At 45.2% G+C, this 14,342-nt stretch overlaps 1 protein-coding gene across 2 annotated transcripts; it reads right to left on the bottom strand.

Moving 5' to 3' along the window:
* Positions 1-243: 243 nt before the first annotated feature.
* Positions 244-3,420, bottom strand: SERF2 (small EDRK-rich factor 2). Of its 2 annotated transcripts, none has more exons than XM_069558864.1 (3): positions 1,926-3,420; positions 1,197-1,305; positions 244-580 (listed from the first exon to the last, which is right to left on the bottom strand). In XM_069558864.1, the coding sequence occupies exons 1-3, from the start codon at positions 2,086-2,088 to the stop codon at positions 517-519; spliced, it is 336 nt and encodes a 111-aa protein (XP_069414965.1). In that variant the 5' UTR covers positions 2,089-3,420; the 3' UTR covers positions 244-516. The 2 variants fall into 2 exon arrangements, with proteins under 2 accessions (XP_069414965.1, XP_069414966.1); XM_069558865.1 differs by having other exon boundaries at positions 244-603; positions 1,926-1,947.
* Between the last annotated feature and the right edge of the window lie 10,922 nt (positions 3,421-14,342).

Below are 14,342 nucleotides of genomic sequence, written 5' to 3'. Positions count from 1 at the left end.
TCTGAATGGGGGACAAAAACCACAAAAAAAGAAGTCCCTACGGCTCTTAGAGGATTTCTCTACCACATACCCAATACCTGTCTGTCTGTTGCAGTACAATAAAGAATTTTTCTGTGATGTTTAAACTTAACCTACATATTCACAACCTTTCAGAGTATGAAATTCCCTTCCCTTTTGGTGGGAAAGGGCAGCCATTCCTCCATCCCCATCCCCCCAAATCCCCAGTCAAACCAGGCGCTCAAGGAATTACAAAGCTACTTTTAATACTTTGGGGTGAGCCCCACAGGAATAAAAAACACTGGGAAAGGGTAACCCCCTCACCCCCAGGAGTGGCCCAGGGGGAGAGAGGCTACCTGAGGGGTAGGAAGCACAAAAGGGACCCGCTGCAGACTCAGGGCAAAGGGAATGCCATCGGTGCTGGGACCTGTGAGCACTACAGGAGAAAACGCGAGCGTGATGGGACTGGCTCCAGGCACACAGGCGAAGGGCAAGAGGGTTGGACACGAAGCCACAAAGCTACTTGGGTTCCTCCTTCTTCTCGTTTGCCTTTTTCTGCTTCTGCTGCATGATCTCCGAGTCCCTAGGGGTAGAGATGATGGGGCACTGGGAGGTACCAGAGGGCAAAAAGGACAAGATGCAGGGGTATGAAGGGCACAAAGGATAAGATGGAAGTGGATGGGACAAAATTCAGCATATGGCTGCTGTATTCCCACCCTAGGAGAACAAGAGGAAGAGAGCTGAGGCTCAAAAGGCAATCAGTCTCTATCTGGCTGTTGCCCAAGGGGTCAGAAGTCTGGCCACACAGGCCCAAGGCTATTCTGTGCCGAGTACCACACCCCGCCACACCAGTGAGAAGGTTGGGAGAAGGGAGGGCAAATGAACAGCAAGGAGGGCCAAAAGTACGGGGCTGTCATAACCACTACTGCATTTGAAATGTGAAACTCCCTGCCCTTGCCCTTAAGGTCAGACCCGGGGGCACTCAGAAACCAGACCGAGGGCAGCACCCGTCCCAGTCCCTTCCTGTATCGCTGTGAACTAACAATTTAGAGGGTGAGAGGAATAAAACCCTAGAGGAAACGATGCACTCTGCCCCTCACGGCTAGTCCAGATACAAGCTCAGAGCTAACTTTTCCAGGTACAACCCTCGGTCTAAACCCAGGTCTCACCCCACCCTCCCCTCCCCTCCCTGGGGCTACCTCTGCTTGCGGGCGGCAGCAGAAAGCCCGTCATCTCGGCGCTTTCCTTTAACCGAGTCGCTCTGCTTTTTCATATTCTTCTGGCGGGCGAGCTCGCGCTGGTTACCGCCTAGAGAAAAAAAAATTAAAGGTGAGACGCGAGGGCCTTTCCGGCCGCACACCGGCGACCCTCTCCCCTCACCAGACACCAGTGGGCTCCCACACTTCATTCCCAGGGCGCCGACATCGGCCCGTTTCGGGGCCTGGGCTGCAGATTCGGCGGGGGAACTGAGGGGGGGGAGCTGCCACGGGGCAGGTCAAACTGGAGAGTGGGCAGAGGACGGTTCGGAGGAGCCTGCTGGAGGCGTGTTTCGAATTTCGGCGCAGCATGAGGACCCAGACAGGTAGTGGCGGTGTCTGCAGACGGTCTGGGTCTCTGTGGGGGATGGGCAGGGATCCGGAGTAGGGGGCCCTGGGTCTATCACAGGCGCGCAACCCTTCCCACACCGCGGAGAATCGAGGAGGGCCTCTGCCTGCCGAGGAGCGGGGGGCGTTGGAGGGAAGGTTCTCAAGAAGTGGCGGTGGGCAAAGGGTCGAATTCCGGGCTCCGAGTGTGAGGGTGGCTAAAGAGCGCTCCCAGAGAAAGGTCTCCCTGGGGAAGCCAAGAGGAGGTCAATGCCGAGGTTCGGCAGTCGTGCTCAGGGTAAAGGGGGAGAAAAGGGCAAGGAGAGAAGGGGTCTCAATGCTCACGGGTCATGGCGACGGCAACGGCTCCGGCCTGCCTCCGTTGCGTCCCCTCGTTCAGTACGACGTTACAGGCCCCGCCCCTTTCTCGCGGCGTAACGAAGTCGTCTTTTCCTCCCCGCCCCTTCCCGCCCGGGAGCCGATTCCTATTGGTCAGGAAGAAACACATGTGGCCGCGGGCCACGCTGGAACTCCGGCGGATGAGAAGGGGAGGTTTGCAGGCCGAGCGCGCTGCGTGGGGCGGGGCTTTCCGAGCAAGTCGTTAGGTCGGGTGGAGAGAAAGTAGGCCAGGTCACGTGATCAGGGTCGGGGGATGGAGGGGTGCGGCTGGCGATGTGGCACTCCCGCGGGCTCGGGCACGTGACCTGGCAGAGTGACCTCATACGGCGACGGTTTGGGACACAAACTCACCCAGAGGGAACGCTGGGGGAACAGTGGGGAGGCTTCCCGGGGACTGAGATGGTCCGACTGGTGTTGTTACCAAGACTAGAACAAAACGCCGGTATTACTTAGGATCCTTCCCAACTAACCACCTATTTGAACACTTGAGTGCACAAAATCATGTACGAGAACAACTTAACAAACTCCCTTCCAACATATTGTTCGCCCATCCCAAACTCCAATATAGAAACTCGCCGCCACATCCAGTATGTACAAAAATCATGGCCCTGCTCATTTGCCCACAGAAGCTCTGAATATGTAGCTTGGAAGTATTTGAGGACCCCAAAGCCACAGACTGTGGCCTTGTATCCGGGACTCAGAGACTGGGAAATGCACATACTATGTTCATTTCTCCTTTGCCATTTGCCCCCACTGTACTTTATCTACCGGCAACACCGGGTTTTAATTGGCAGTTGAATAGGGCGGGAAACTTAGATTTCTCCCTCTCATTCCCAGATTCACTAATATGTCTACAAGACTCCCCACCAGTCATGAGGAATTCACTGGATAAAGGAGAAGTGTGTTAGTTGTTCAGTCATTTCTCGCTCTGCAACCCCACGGACTGGAGCAAGCAGGCTCTCTGTCCGTGGGGTTCTCCAAGCGAGAGTACTGGAGTGGGTTGTCATTTCCTTCTCTGGATAAAGGAGAAACGCTTAGGAAATCTCACAGGAGAGGATTAGTTGTAAATTTCAACTTATCCTCTCCAGTTAGTGCCCGCAGTAAAACCAAGATAAGGCTAAAACTACAAACTGTCTTCTCTCTCAACATAAAACTGGGCTGGGGAGGGGGGCAGTAAACCTCATTCAGTACTATCCGCACAATTTTTGCCATACCCAGGTATCACCTGAACTACTACTATTTATTACTTGAAACTTTTGTATTTGGAGGGCAGAAGTTGTGCTGCCCTGCAGGGCTTGTGGACGTTTTAGTTCCCTGACCAGGGATTGAACCTGGGCTGAAAGCACCAAATCCTACCACAAGACCACCAGGGAACTCTCCATATCAGTTTCAAATGCAGGATAGAATGCAAAATTCATATTTCTTTAGTAAATTAAAAAAAAAAAAACGGCATCTGGTAATTCATCACTTCTGATGTTAAAAGACACAGTGACTTTTGCTTTTCCTCTCTCTCTTGGATCACTGGCTCATGGAGAGCCAGCTGCTATGTCAGGAGGAGAGGCCCATGGGGTGAAGAACTATGGTCACTGGCCAACAGTCAGAGGGCAGAGAAAGTATTTCCACTTTAATTCAGGATGGGAGTTGGAGTTGAGAGTTAGGGACTAAACTAGAGAAAATGGAGATCCAAGGCTCTGAAGCAGAGAAGGAGGTGAGGTGGGATTTAAGGATCCCACATATACAGTGAGTAGATGAGAAAACTGGACTTCAAAGATAGGGACAGCATCACAGACCTAGAGCCACAGACTGACCATGGTTCACAAAAAGAATTTGGATGCTCTGGTTTCCCAGCCCCAGGTTCCCACTGTCCCTGTGCATTTAGAGAGACTACAGAGCCAGCCCCATGGAGAAAGCCTAGCTAGCCAAGGATGAGTGAAATAGTGCAGGATGAGGAAGCAATTTCTCTCTTGGCACATGCTACCTCTTTATCAGCTCCAGGAGAGAGAGAGTAGAACAACCCTGTGACCAGTCTCCTCTTATTTAACTCACCCAACACTATCCCCTTGTTCAAGAGTCTATTTCCAATCCTAACAAAACCTAGGCTGATTGCCACAACTCCTTCTAATCTAACTTTTCCTGGAATTGCCAAAGAAGTCACTCATTCTTTGGACAAATATTCATTGTGTTAAGCACCAAGGATGTACTGTCTATTGTATTCAGTTCAGTTCAATTCAGTTCAGTTGCTCAGTCGTGTCCGACTCTTTGCGACCCCATGAATTGCAGCACGCGAAGCAGAAGATATTAAGAAGAGGTGGCAAGAATCACAGAAGAACTGTACAAAAAAGATCTTCACAACCAAGATAATCACGATTGTGTGATCACTCACCTAGAGCCAGACATCCTGGAATGTGAAGTCAAGTGGGCCTTAGAAAGGATCACTACGAACAAAGCTAGTGGAGGTGATGGAATTCCAGTTGAGCTATTTCAAATCCTAAAAGATGATGCTGTGAAAGTGCTGCACTCAATATGCCAGCAAATTTGGAAAACTCAGCAGTGGCCACAGGACTGGAAAAGGTCAGTTTTCATTCCAATCCCAAAGAAAGGCAATGCCAAAGAATGCTCAAACTACCGCACAATGGCACTCATCTCACACGCTAGTAAAGTAATGCTCAAAATTCTCCAAGCCAGGCTTCAGCAATATGTGAACCATGAACTTCCAGATGTTCAATCTGGTTTTAGAAAAGGCAGAGGAACCAGAGATCTATTGTATTAGTCACTAGGTTTACAGTAATGAACAAAACATATGTATCACCAGACTCATGGAACATATAGTATAAAGAAGAAGGTCTCTCTCTATATATAATACATATATAAGTATGCATGTGTGCATGCTAAGTTGCTTCAGTTGTGTTCAATTCTTTGCGACCCTGTGGACCATAACCCATAAGGCTTCTTTGTCCATGGGATTCTCCAGACAAGAATACTGGATCAGGTTGCATGCCAACCCAGGAATCGAACCTGTGTAAACCCAGTGTCTCCTGCATTGGGAGGTGGGTTCTTTACCACTAATGCCACCTGGGTTAGTCCATAGGTAATAGATAGTATAGACAAGTAATAGACAAGCCAACTGATGCCTGGTGAGCATGGTATGAAACTAGGTCAGGAAGTAGGCAGGGGAGTTATACGATCTGTCACTACTGCTAATACCACTAATAGCTAACATTAAGTGAGTGCTTATTAAGTATATTAAGTATACTTTTTTTATTTGGGCCTTACAATGACCTTTTGAGGTGTCATGATCCCCTTTCTACTGATTTAGAAATTTTGGCACAGTCAGGTTAAATAAATTTCCCAAGGAAGCACAGATAGTAAAAGGTGCGGCTGAGAGTTTAACCCAGCCCCTGATATTCATCAGGGTGTAATTTTTTTTTTTTTTTGAAGAGATCACTCTGTGGGAGAAAAGTGGATTAGAACAGATAAATGGAAATGGGAAGACCAGTCAGGAGACTCTCACAGACATCCAGGATGCTAGGCCTAATTCGGTAACAGATCATTGAAATGAAGGGGAATTTGTTGGTTTATATAACCAAACTAGGCCATGGGCTGCAATGTGAATGATTGTCAGTCAGTCAGTTCAGTCTCTCAGTCGTGTCCGACTCTGCGACCCCATGAATCGCAGCACGCCAGGCCTCCCTGTCCATCACCGACTCCCAGAGTTTACTCAAACTCATGTCCATCAAGTCGGTGATGCCATCCAGCCATCTCATCCTCTGTTGTCTCCTTCTCCTCCTGCCCCCAATCCCTCCCAGCATCAGAGTCTTTTCCAGTGAGTCAACTCTTCACATGAGGTGGCCAAAGTATTGGAGTTTCAGCTTTAGCATCAGTGCTTCCAATGAACACCCAGGACTTATCTCCTTCAGAATAGACTGGTTGGATCTCCTTGCAGTCCATGGGACTCTCAAGAGTCTTCTCCAACACCACAGTTCAAAAGCATCAATTCTTTGGCACTCAGCCTTCTTCACAGTCCAACTCTCACATCCATACATGACCACTGGAAAAACCATAGCCTTGACTAGACGGACCTTTGTTGGCAAAGTAATGTCTCTGCTTTTGAATATGCTGTCTGGGTTGGTCATAACTTTCCTTCCAAGGAGTAAGCGTCTTTTTATTTTATGGCTGCAACCACCATCTGCAGTGATTTTCGAGCCCAAAAAAATAAAGTCTGGCACTGTTTCCACTATTTCCCCATCTATTTCCCATGAAGTGATGGGACCAGATGCCATGATCTTCGTTTTCTGAATGTTGAGCTTTAAGCCAACTTTTTCACCCTCCTCTTTCACTTTCATCAAGAGGCTTTTTAGTTCTTCTTCACTTTCTGCCATAAGGGTGGTGTCATCTGCATATCTGAGGTTATTGATATTTCTCCCGACAATCTTGATTCCAGCTTGTGCTTCTTCCAGCCCAGCGTTTCTCATGATCTACTCTGTATATAAGTTAAATAAGCAGGGTGACAATATACAGCCTTGACATACTCCTTTTCCTATTTGGAACCAGTCTGTTGTTCCATGTCCAGTTCTAACTGTTGCTTCCTGACCTGCATATAGGTTTCTCAAGAGGCAAGTCAGATGGTCTGGTATTCCCATCTCTTTCAGAATTTTCCACAGTTTATTGTGATCCACACAGTCAAAGGCTTTGGCATAGTCAATAAAACAGAAATAGATGTTTTTCTGGAACTCTCTTGCTTTTTCAATGATTCAGCGAATGTTGGCAATTTGATCTCTGGCTCCTCTGCCTATTCTAAAACCAGCTTGAACATCTGGAAGTTCACGGTTCATGTATTGCTGAAGCCTGGCTTGGAGAATTTTGAGCATTACTTTACTAGCATGTGAGATGAGTGCAATTGTGCAGTAGTTTGAGCATTCTTTGGTGTTGCCTTTCTTTGGAGAATTTTGAGCATTACTTTACTAGCGTGTGAGATGAGTGCAATTGTGCGGTAGTTTGAGCATTCTTTGGCATTGCCTTTCTTTGGAACTGGAATGAAAACTGACCTTTTCCAGTCCTGTGGCCACTGCTGAGTTTTCCAAATTTGCTGGCATATTGAGTGCAGCACTTTCACAGCATCACCTTTCAGGATTTGGAATAGCTCAATTGGAATCCCATGAATGATTGTAGCGGAAACGAAAACCAATAACGGGGGATGCCTCCCTTTCTCTTATTTTTCCTCTGTTTTCTCAGGTCCAGATCCCTTGACATGATAGCAAATGGCTACAAATGGTCCCTACCCTCAAATTTCACACCATGTCCAAGAGAGAAGTTCTGAGTCTCTTCCTTAAATTCAGTGTTTAAAACCCAAGTCAGAGCTCTGATGGTTTAGGTGCCCACCTTTGTGGTGGGGAGGTGGTTGTGAAGCAGAATATAATGAGAGCAGCCCCCAGCAGAACCATTTGGTTCTGCTAATCATTTGGTTAGTATGGGGAAGGAACAGGTTTATCAAAGAAAGAGAGTTTCCTCCCCAGAAAAGGAGGATGCTAGACAGATAAAAAGATGTCTATTACCTCAGGGCACAGGAGATAGTCACTTGGGCTGAAATGGTGTCAGCAGAAATGGCAACAGTGTGCAGCTTCAGAATATATTTTTGGAGAAATTGCCCTGGTGATCCAAGAGGCTAAGACTCTGAACTCACCACCTAGATCCTACATGCCGCAACTAAGAGTTTGCGTGACATACCTGAAGATCCCACGTGCCACAATGAAGATCGAGGATCCTATGTGCCACAACTAAGACCCGTTGGAGCCAAATGAATAAATAAAAGGAAATATTTATATATATATATTTGGAGATTCAGTTAGAGAGGAAGATACTATCGATTCCTGGATTCATTCATATTCTTCATGGAATTCTCCAAGCAAGAATACTGGAGTGGGTAGCCATTTCCCTTCTCCAGATCTTCCCGACTCAGGGATCAAACGCAGGTCTCCTGCATTGCAGGCAGGTTCTTTACCGTCTGAGCCAGCAGGGTAGCCCAACACTTTAGTGGAGAAGACTTAACAGTTTACAAGTAGCCAAACCAAAGAATATGAAATTATAGCTTACTTTAGGTGTTAAAAGAGAAACAAAAGTGTAAGGATGAAGAATAATGGGAAAAACCCACTTCTGTGTTGATGTTTTGTTTTTTTGTTTTTTTTTTTGGCTGTGCCACGCAGCTTATGACAGCTTAGTTTCCCAACCAGGGATCAAACCTGGGGCCTCATGAGCGTGGAGTCCTAACCACTGAACCACCAAGGAATTCCCTGTGGTCACTTTTAAACTGAGGCCTGGAGCCAGTTGTAGGGAAAGTAGGAGAGGGTTCCAGCCATGCAGCTGAATCCCTAACATTTCTAACACATCCCCTTTAACAAGGAAGAGCAATAGTTTTAGGAACTTCTTTCCTTCCTCCCTAATTTCCAAGGATGGAACTGAATCACTAGGTCAATCAAAGTAAATTAGTCACTCTTAGCTTTGATTAGCTCAGGAATCCCTCCCTAAACCCCACATGGTATTCATCTGGTGACAGTTATTGGTTCAGGAGTTAGCATGTTCCCTAAATAGGTCTGATCAGAGTGAAGTGATCTGCTAGGTTTAGCAGAGCCCTCTGGGGTTCCCAAAGATGGAAGCCTTTCTGTCCCCCAATTCTTGTAGGCAAGACTCCAGCCTCCGTGTTTGGAACACTTGATAATTGAGGGAGGAGAAGCCAAGAAACCAGGAGATTGAGGGGCTTCCCTGGTGGCTCAGTGTTAAAAGAACCCACATGCCGATGCAGGAGACACAGGTTCAATCCCTGATCCAGGAAGATCCCACATGCCTCGGAGCAACTAGTTCACCACAACTATTGAGCCTGTGCTCCAGAGCCTGGGAGTTGCAACTATTGAGTCCACCTGCTGAAACTAGCCCCTAGAGCTGCCTCACTAGAGAAAAGCCCACCCAGTAATGAAGACCCAGCACAGTCAACAATAAATAAGATGTTTTTAAAAAGATTAGGAGATCAACCACCTGAGAGGATATTAAAGGCGTGCAAGCCCTGCTCACACCCTAATCTTGTCAGACCCCAACTTCTCTGGGGTGGAGATAGTTTTTCAAGAGAGAAGCCCAGTGCATCAATAATGCTATCCTTTTCTGCTTCATCCAAAACTCTGTGTCCTGTTAAAGGGACTTATATAGTCAAGAAATACAAGAGAAGAAAAAAAAAAGATCTACAAAATCAACCCCAAAACTCTGTCTCCAAGATTTGTTTTTGTTGTTGTTGCTGTTTTTTAAGTCGCTCAGTCATGTGTGACTCTTTTGCAACCCCTTGTAGCCTGCCAGGCTCCTCTGCCCATAGGATTTCCCAGGCAAGATTACTGGAGTGGGTTGCCATTTCTTTCTCCAAAGGATCTTCCTGACCTAGCATCTCCTGCGTTGCAGAGGAATTTTTTTTACCACTGAACCATGAGGGAAACCCTGTCTCAAGGATCTGATTTGCCACCAGTGTACAGAGAGGCCTAGTTTTTGGTAACAAGACCAAAGGGAGGGACTTTTTTTCCACTGTGGAGCTCTTTCTCATTGACTTGAATAAGGATTCATTCACAGAGGCCTTAACTGCTTTTGGCTTCTTTGACTTTGAAGCACAATCCTTAAGTTGAAGCAAAGTGAGTGGCAGAAGGAAATTGGGTCCTTGATGATGCTCTTGGGCCACTGAATAAATCAACTGTAACATTTGTTCTCTCCCTGAGCTTCCTGCTATGAAAACCACTGTATTTGTTTTTTGAGTAAAGTGTCTTGAGTCGGATTTCTGTTACTTCCTCCAAATACTTTTTAAGCAATATACAAACAATAGAAATAGCATATGCCAAGGCCCTGAGATGGGGAAAAGCTTGAATAACTAAATTAATTGGAGGGATCACATAATGAAATGATCCAGTAAATTTATTGTAAAGTGCAACCAGTCCTCTCCATGCATACTAAACTTCTAGTTAGATTTTAGTGCCTTGGAGAGATGAGGATCAGCAAGCACTGAAGAAAAAACACTCAACATAAAAATAGGTCAAAGCAAAACAGAAACAGAAAGTAAGCTCTCAGAGGATTAAAAACAATTCCAGGAACAAAAAAAAAGGGGTGGGGGGAGGGGACTATAATTAGTATCCTTAGAAGTGAAGAGGATATTGAACAAAAACAGGGGAGCTAGGAAAAAAAAAAAAAAACATGAGAATAAACAGCTCTTGGAAATTAAAAATATGAAGAAGAGTTGGAAGATAAAAGTTGAAGAAATAGTCCAGAAAAGTAGGCAAAAAAGCAGTCTGGTGAAGTTTAAAGATCCCTTCTAAAAAAAGGTTTAAAATACACCAATGGGGGACTTCCATGCTGGTCCAGTAGTTAAGAATCCACCTGCCAATGGTGGGGACATGGGTTCAATACCTGCTCCAAGAAGATTCCACATGCTGTGGAGCAACTAAAGCTGTGCTCCGCAACTACTGAGCACCCTAGAGCCTGTGATCTGCAACAAGAAGAGCCATCCCAACCAGAAGCCCACGCACAACTAAAGAGAAGCCCCCACTCTTCACAACTAGAGGAAGCCCAAGGGCAGCAATGAAGATGCAGCACAGCCAAAAGTAAAATAAATATTTTTAAAAATACACCCAAGGTATCAGTACATCCATATTCATAGCAGCATTATTCACAATAGCCAAACAATAAGAAGCAACCCAGATGTCTATTGACAGATTAATGGTCATAGAAAATGTAGGATATACATACAATGGAATCATATTCAGCCTTAAAAAGGAAGGAAATCCTGACAGATGCTACAACATGGATGAGCCTCGAAGACAGTATGCAAAGTGAAATAAGCCAGTCACAAAAAGACAAATACTATATGACTGCACTTATGAGGTATCTAGAGTAGTCACATTCAGTGAAACAGGAAGGAGAAGGGACTTTCTGTTGGTGGGAACTGGGAGGAGGGGGAAATGAAGAGTTCTTGTTTAACAAGTACAGAGTTTCAGTTTTACAAGGTGAAAAGAGTTCTGAAGATTGGTTGCACAGCAACGTGCAAGCTCTGTACAACTAACACGGTGTGTGCGCTCAGTTGCTAAGTCATGTCCAACTCTTTGCAACCTCATGGACCGTATACCTTGCCAGGCTCCTCTGTCCATAGGATACTCCAGTCAAAAATACTGGAGTGGGTTGCCATTTCCTCCTCCAGGGGATCTTCCTGACCCAGGGATCAAACCTGTGTCTCCAGGGTCTCCTGTATTGACATGTAGTTTCTTTACCACTGAGCCACTTAGGAACCCCTACTACTAACACTACTGTACTATTAACACTACTGAGCTGTACATTTAAAAATGGGGAAGATGGTACATTTTATTATGTGTATTTTGCCATAATTAAAATAAAAAATGAAGACTACATGGGATCATAAATGTTATAATTGATTATATTCATATATAGTTATCAAAATATTAACATGCTTCTGGTATAGTAACTGCATTTTTATCAATGCATAATATAAAAGATCGAGGCAATAAGAATTGTAATGGTAATAACAATTGTAATTATAAAGTGGTGATGAGCGCAAATGGGGTTTAGATATCACTCCAACAAATGTGATATGAAATGAAAATACTTCTCATTTCTCTTTGTGAGAACATCATTACTGCCAGTACAAGTGGTGTGTGCCTACATTCATAACTGAAAGAAATGTTACATTTTATTAGGGTTGCTGCTGCTGCTAAGTCACTTCAGTCGTGTCCGACTCTGTGTGACCCCAGAGACGGCAGCCCATCAGGCTCTCCAGTCCCTGGGATTCTCCAGGGAAGAACACTGGAGTGGGTTGCCATTTCCTTCTCCAATGCATGAAAGTGAAAAGTGAAAGTGAAGTCGCTCAGAGCGACCCCATGGACTGCAGCCTACCAGGCTCCTCTGTCCGTGGGATTTTCCAGGCAGGAGTACTGGAGTGGGGTGCCATTGCCTTAGTGAAAATAAAGGGTGTAATTGTCCCCTTTCCAAGTTCACAGAATTCCTAAGTTCTGTGGTCTGCAGACACAGTTTTAGAACCTCTGCTCTGTGACCCTGGGTAAGCGTCTCTAAACTTCAGTTTTCTTTTCAGTCCTTAGTATTGGGCACATTCCTAACTCACTCACCCTTCTAGGCAATTATTTCACACCCTTTTTCTCCCTCAACTCCTATTGCTTCATCCTCATACTCTTTCTCAGTTGCTTCCTGCTTCATAGAGAAGACGGAAGCAATCAGAAGAGCACTCCCCTAGACTTTCTCCACACCCACCAGTCCTTTTTGTTTATAATTTTATTTATTATTTTAATATTTGCCTGCACTGGGTCTTAGTTGCTTTGCACGGGCTTTCTCTAATTGCAGTGAGCAGGGGCTACTCTTCGTGGTGGTGCTTGGGCCTCTCATTGCAGTGGCTTCTCTTGTTGCAAGAGCACAGGCTCTAGGAACTTGAGCTTCAATAGTTGTAGCACACAGGCTCAGTAGTTGCCCCATGGGACATGAAATCTTCCCAGACCAGGGACTGAACCCATGTTCCCTGCATTGGCAGGCAGATGTTTATCCACTGTGCCACCAGAGAAATCCAGACCTCTACCCATCTTTTGTACCTGCACCTACCTTCTCTGTCCATGTGGCCCTCTCCTATAGATGACCCATCCATGCTCCTTTGGAAAGCCAATCCTGAATAGATCCCACACCTCTATTCTACTCAAGAACCCCACTTCATCAACCCTCTTCTCTTTCCTACATCTTCAAAGTTTGGGGAATATTCCCCAAATAATTCCCACCAGCATAAAAATATGCACTTTCTCCCACCATAAACCTTTCTCTTGATCCTATTTCCCCTAACAATTGACTCCCTATTTCTTTGCTCTATATTTAGCAAAGCTTAAGTTCCTTATATCCTCTGTAAATGCCTTATCTACCATTCTCTTTAAACCTTCTCCAATCAGGCTTTCACCTTACCACTTCACCAGAACTGCTCTTATGAAGGTTACCAATGAATCCACATTGTTAAACCCAGTGATCAATTCTTTGTTTCTTCTGTAATGGTTGAAATATAATTCACATATCATACAGTTAACCCATTTGAAGTGTACGTGCAATTTTATGGGTTTTAGTATAATCCACAGATGTGTGCACCCACCGCTACTATCAGTTTTAAAATATTTTCATCACAATGGTCATTTCTTAATCTTCATTTTACTTGGCCTGTCTGTAGCATTCTAAAAAATTTATTTCTTATTTATTTGGCCACACCAGGTCTTAGTTGTAGCACTTGGGATCTTTAGTTATGGCATGTAGGATCTAGTTCCCTGGCCAGGGATCAACCTGGGGCCCCTTGCACTGGGAATTCGGAGTCTTCGCCACTGGACCACCAGGGAAGTCCCTATCTATGGAATTTGACACAGTTCTCTTTTCTTTGAAACATGGTTTTCCCTTGGCTTTCAGAACATCACACTCTCTTTTCCCTCCTTTCTCCCTGCCTTTCTATCGCCTTTACTTTTCTTCCCCCTGACTTATTTCTAGAGATTGGAGTACCCTAGGGTGTTGTCCTTTAGTCTCATCTGTCTTCTTGGATGAGTAATCCTGTCCTATGGTTTTAAATATTAGGTTGGTGAAAATGTAATTGTGGTTTTCAATTGTGAATTTTAAATCATTGTAACTAGGCTCCAAACACATCTTTAGTAATCAAAATAGGAACCATTACAATCAACACATTTTTGCCAATGAAAAATAAGTTGGTTTATCCCTGTAGCATAAAGATATGTGCTTCAGGATTTGAGGAACTTTAGGAAAGCATTTTCTGCCTCCTTGCTGGTTGTGGAAGCATTTTCCCTGCAAAAAAGCTGTGGTAGTTGTCAGTTGAATATGGCGGATGAGGCAAAACTTTGAACCTCAATTTGTTCAGCTTTGGAAGCGTGTGAGCCATGTGGTCCGGCACTGCTGTGGAGGAGAACTGGGCCCTTTCTGTTGACCAATGCCAGCTGCAGTGTGTGGCAGTTTTTGGTGCATCTCATCGATTTGCTGAACATACTTTACAGATGTAAGTTTTGCTGGGATTCAGAAAGCTCTAGTGAATCAGGCTGGCAGCAGACCACTAAACAATGACCATGACCTTTTTTTGGTGCCAGTTTGGCTTTGGGAAGTGCTTTGGAGCTTCTTCTAGGTCCGACCACTGAGTTGGCCATTGCCAGTTGTTGTTTGTCGTATACAATCCATTTTTCGTTGCACATCACAATCCGATCAAGAAATGGTTCGTTGTTGTTGAATAGAATAAGAGAAGATGACACTTCAAAATGATGATTTTTTAATTTTCTGTCAGCTCATGAGGCACACATT

The sequence above is a fragment of the Ovis canadensis genome, chromosome 18, assembly GCF_042477335.2.
Source record: "Ovis canadensis isolate MfBH-ARS-UI-01 breed Bighorn chromosome 18, ARS-UI_OviCan_v2, whole genome shotgun sequence".
In the NCBI taxonomy this organism is placed as follows: Eukaryota; Metazoa; Chordata; class Mammalia; order Artiodactyla; family Bovidae; genus Ovis; species Ovis canadensis.
The sequence above is the reverse complement of the archived record's forward strand: the minus strand, read 5'-3'. Positions and strand labels throughout refer to the sequence as shown.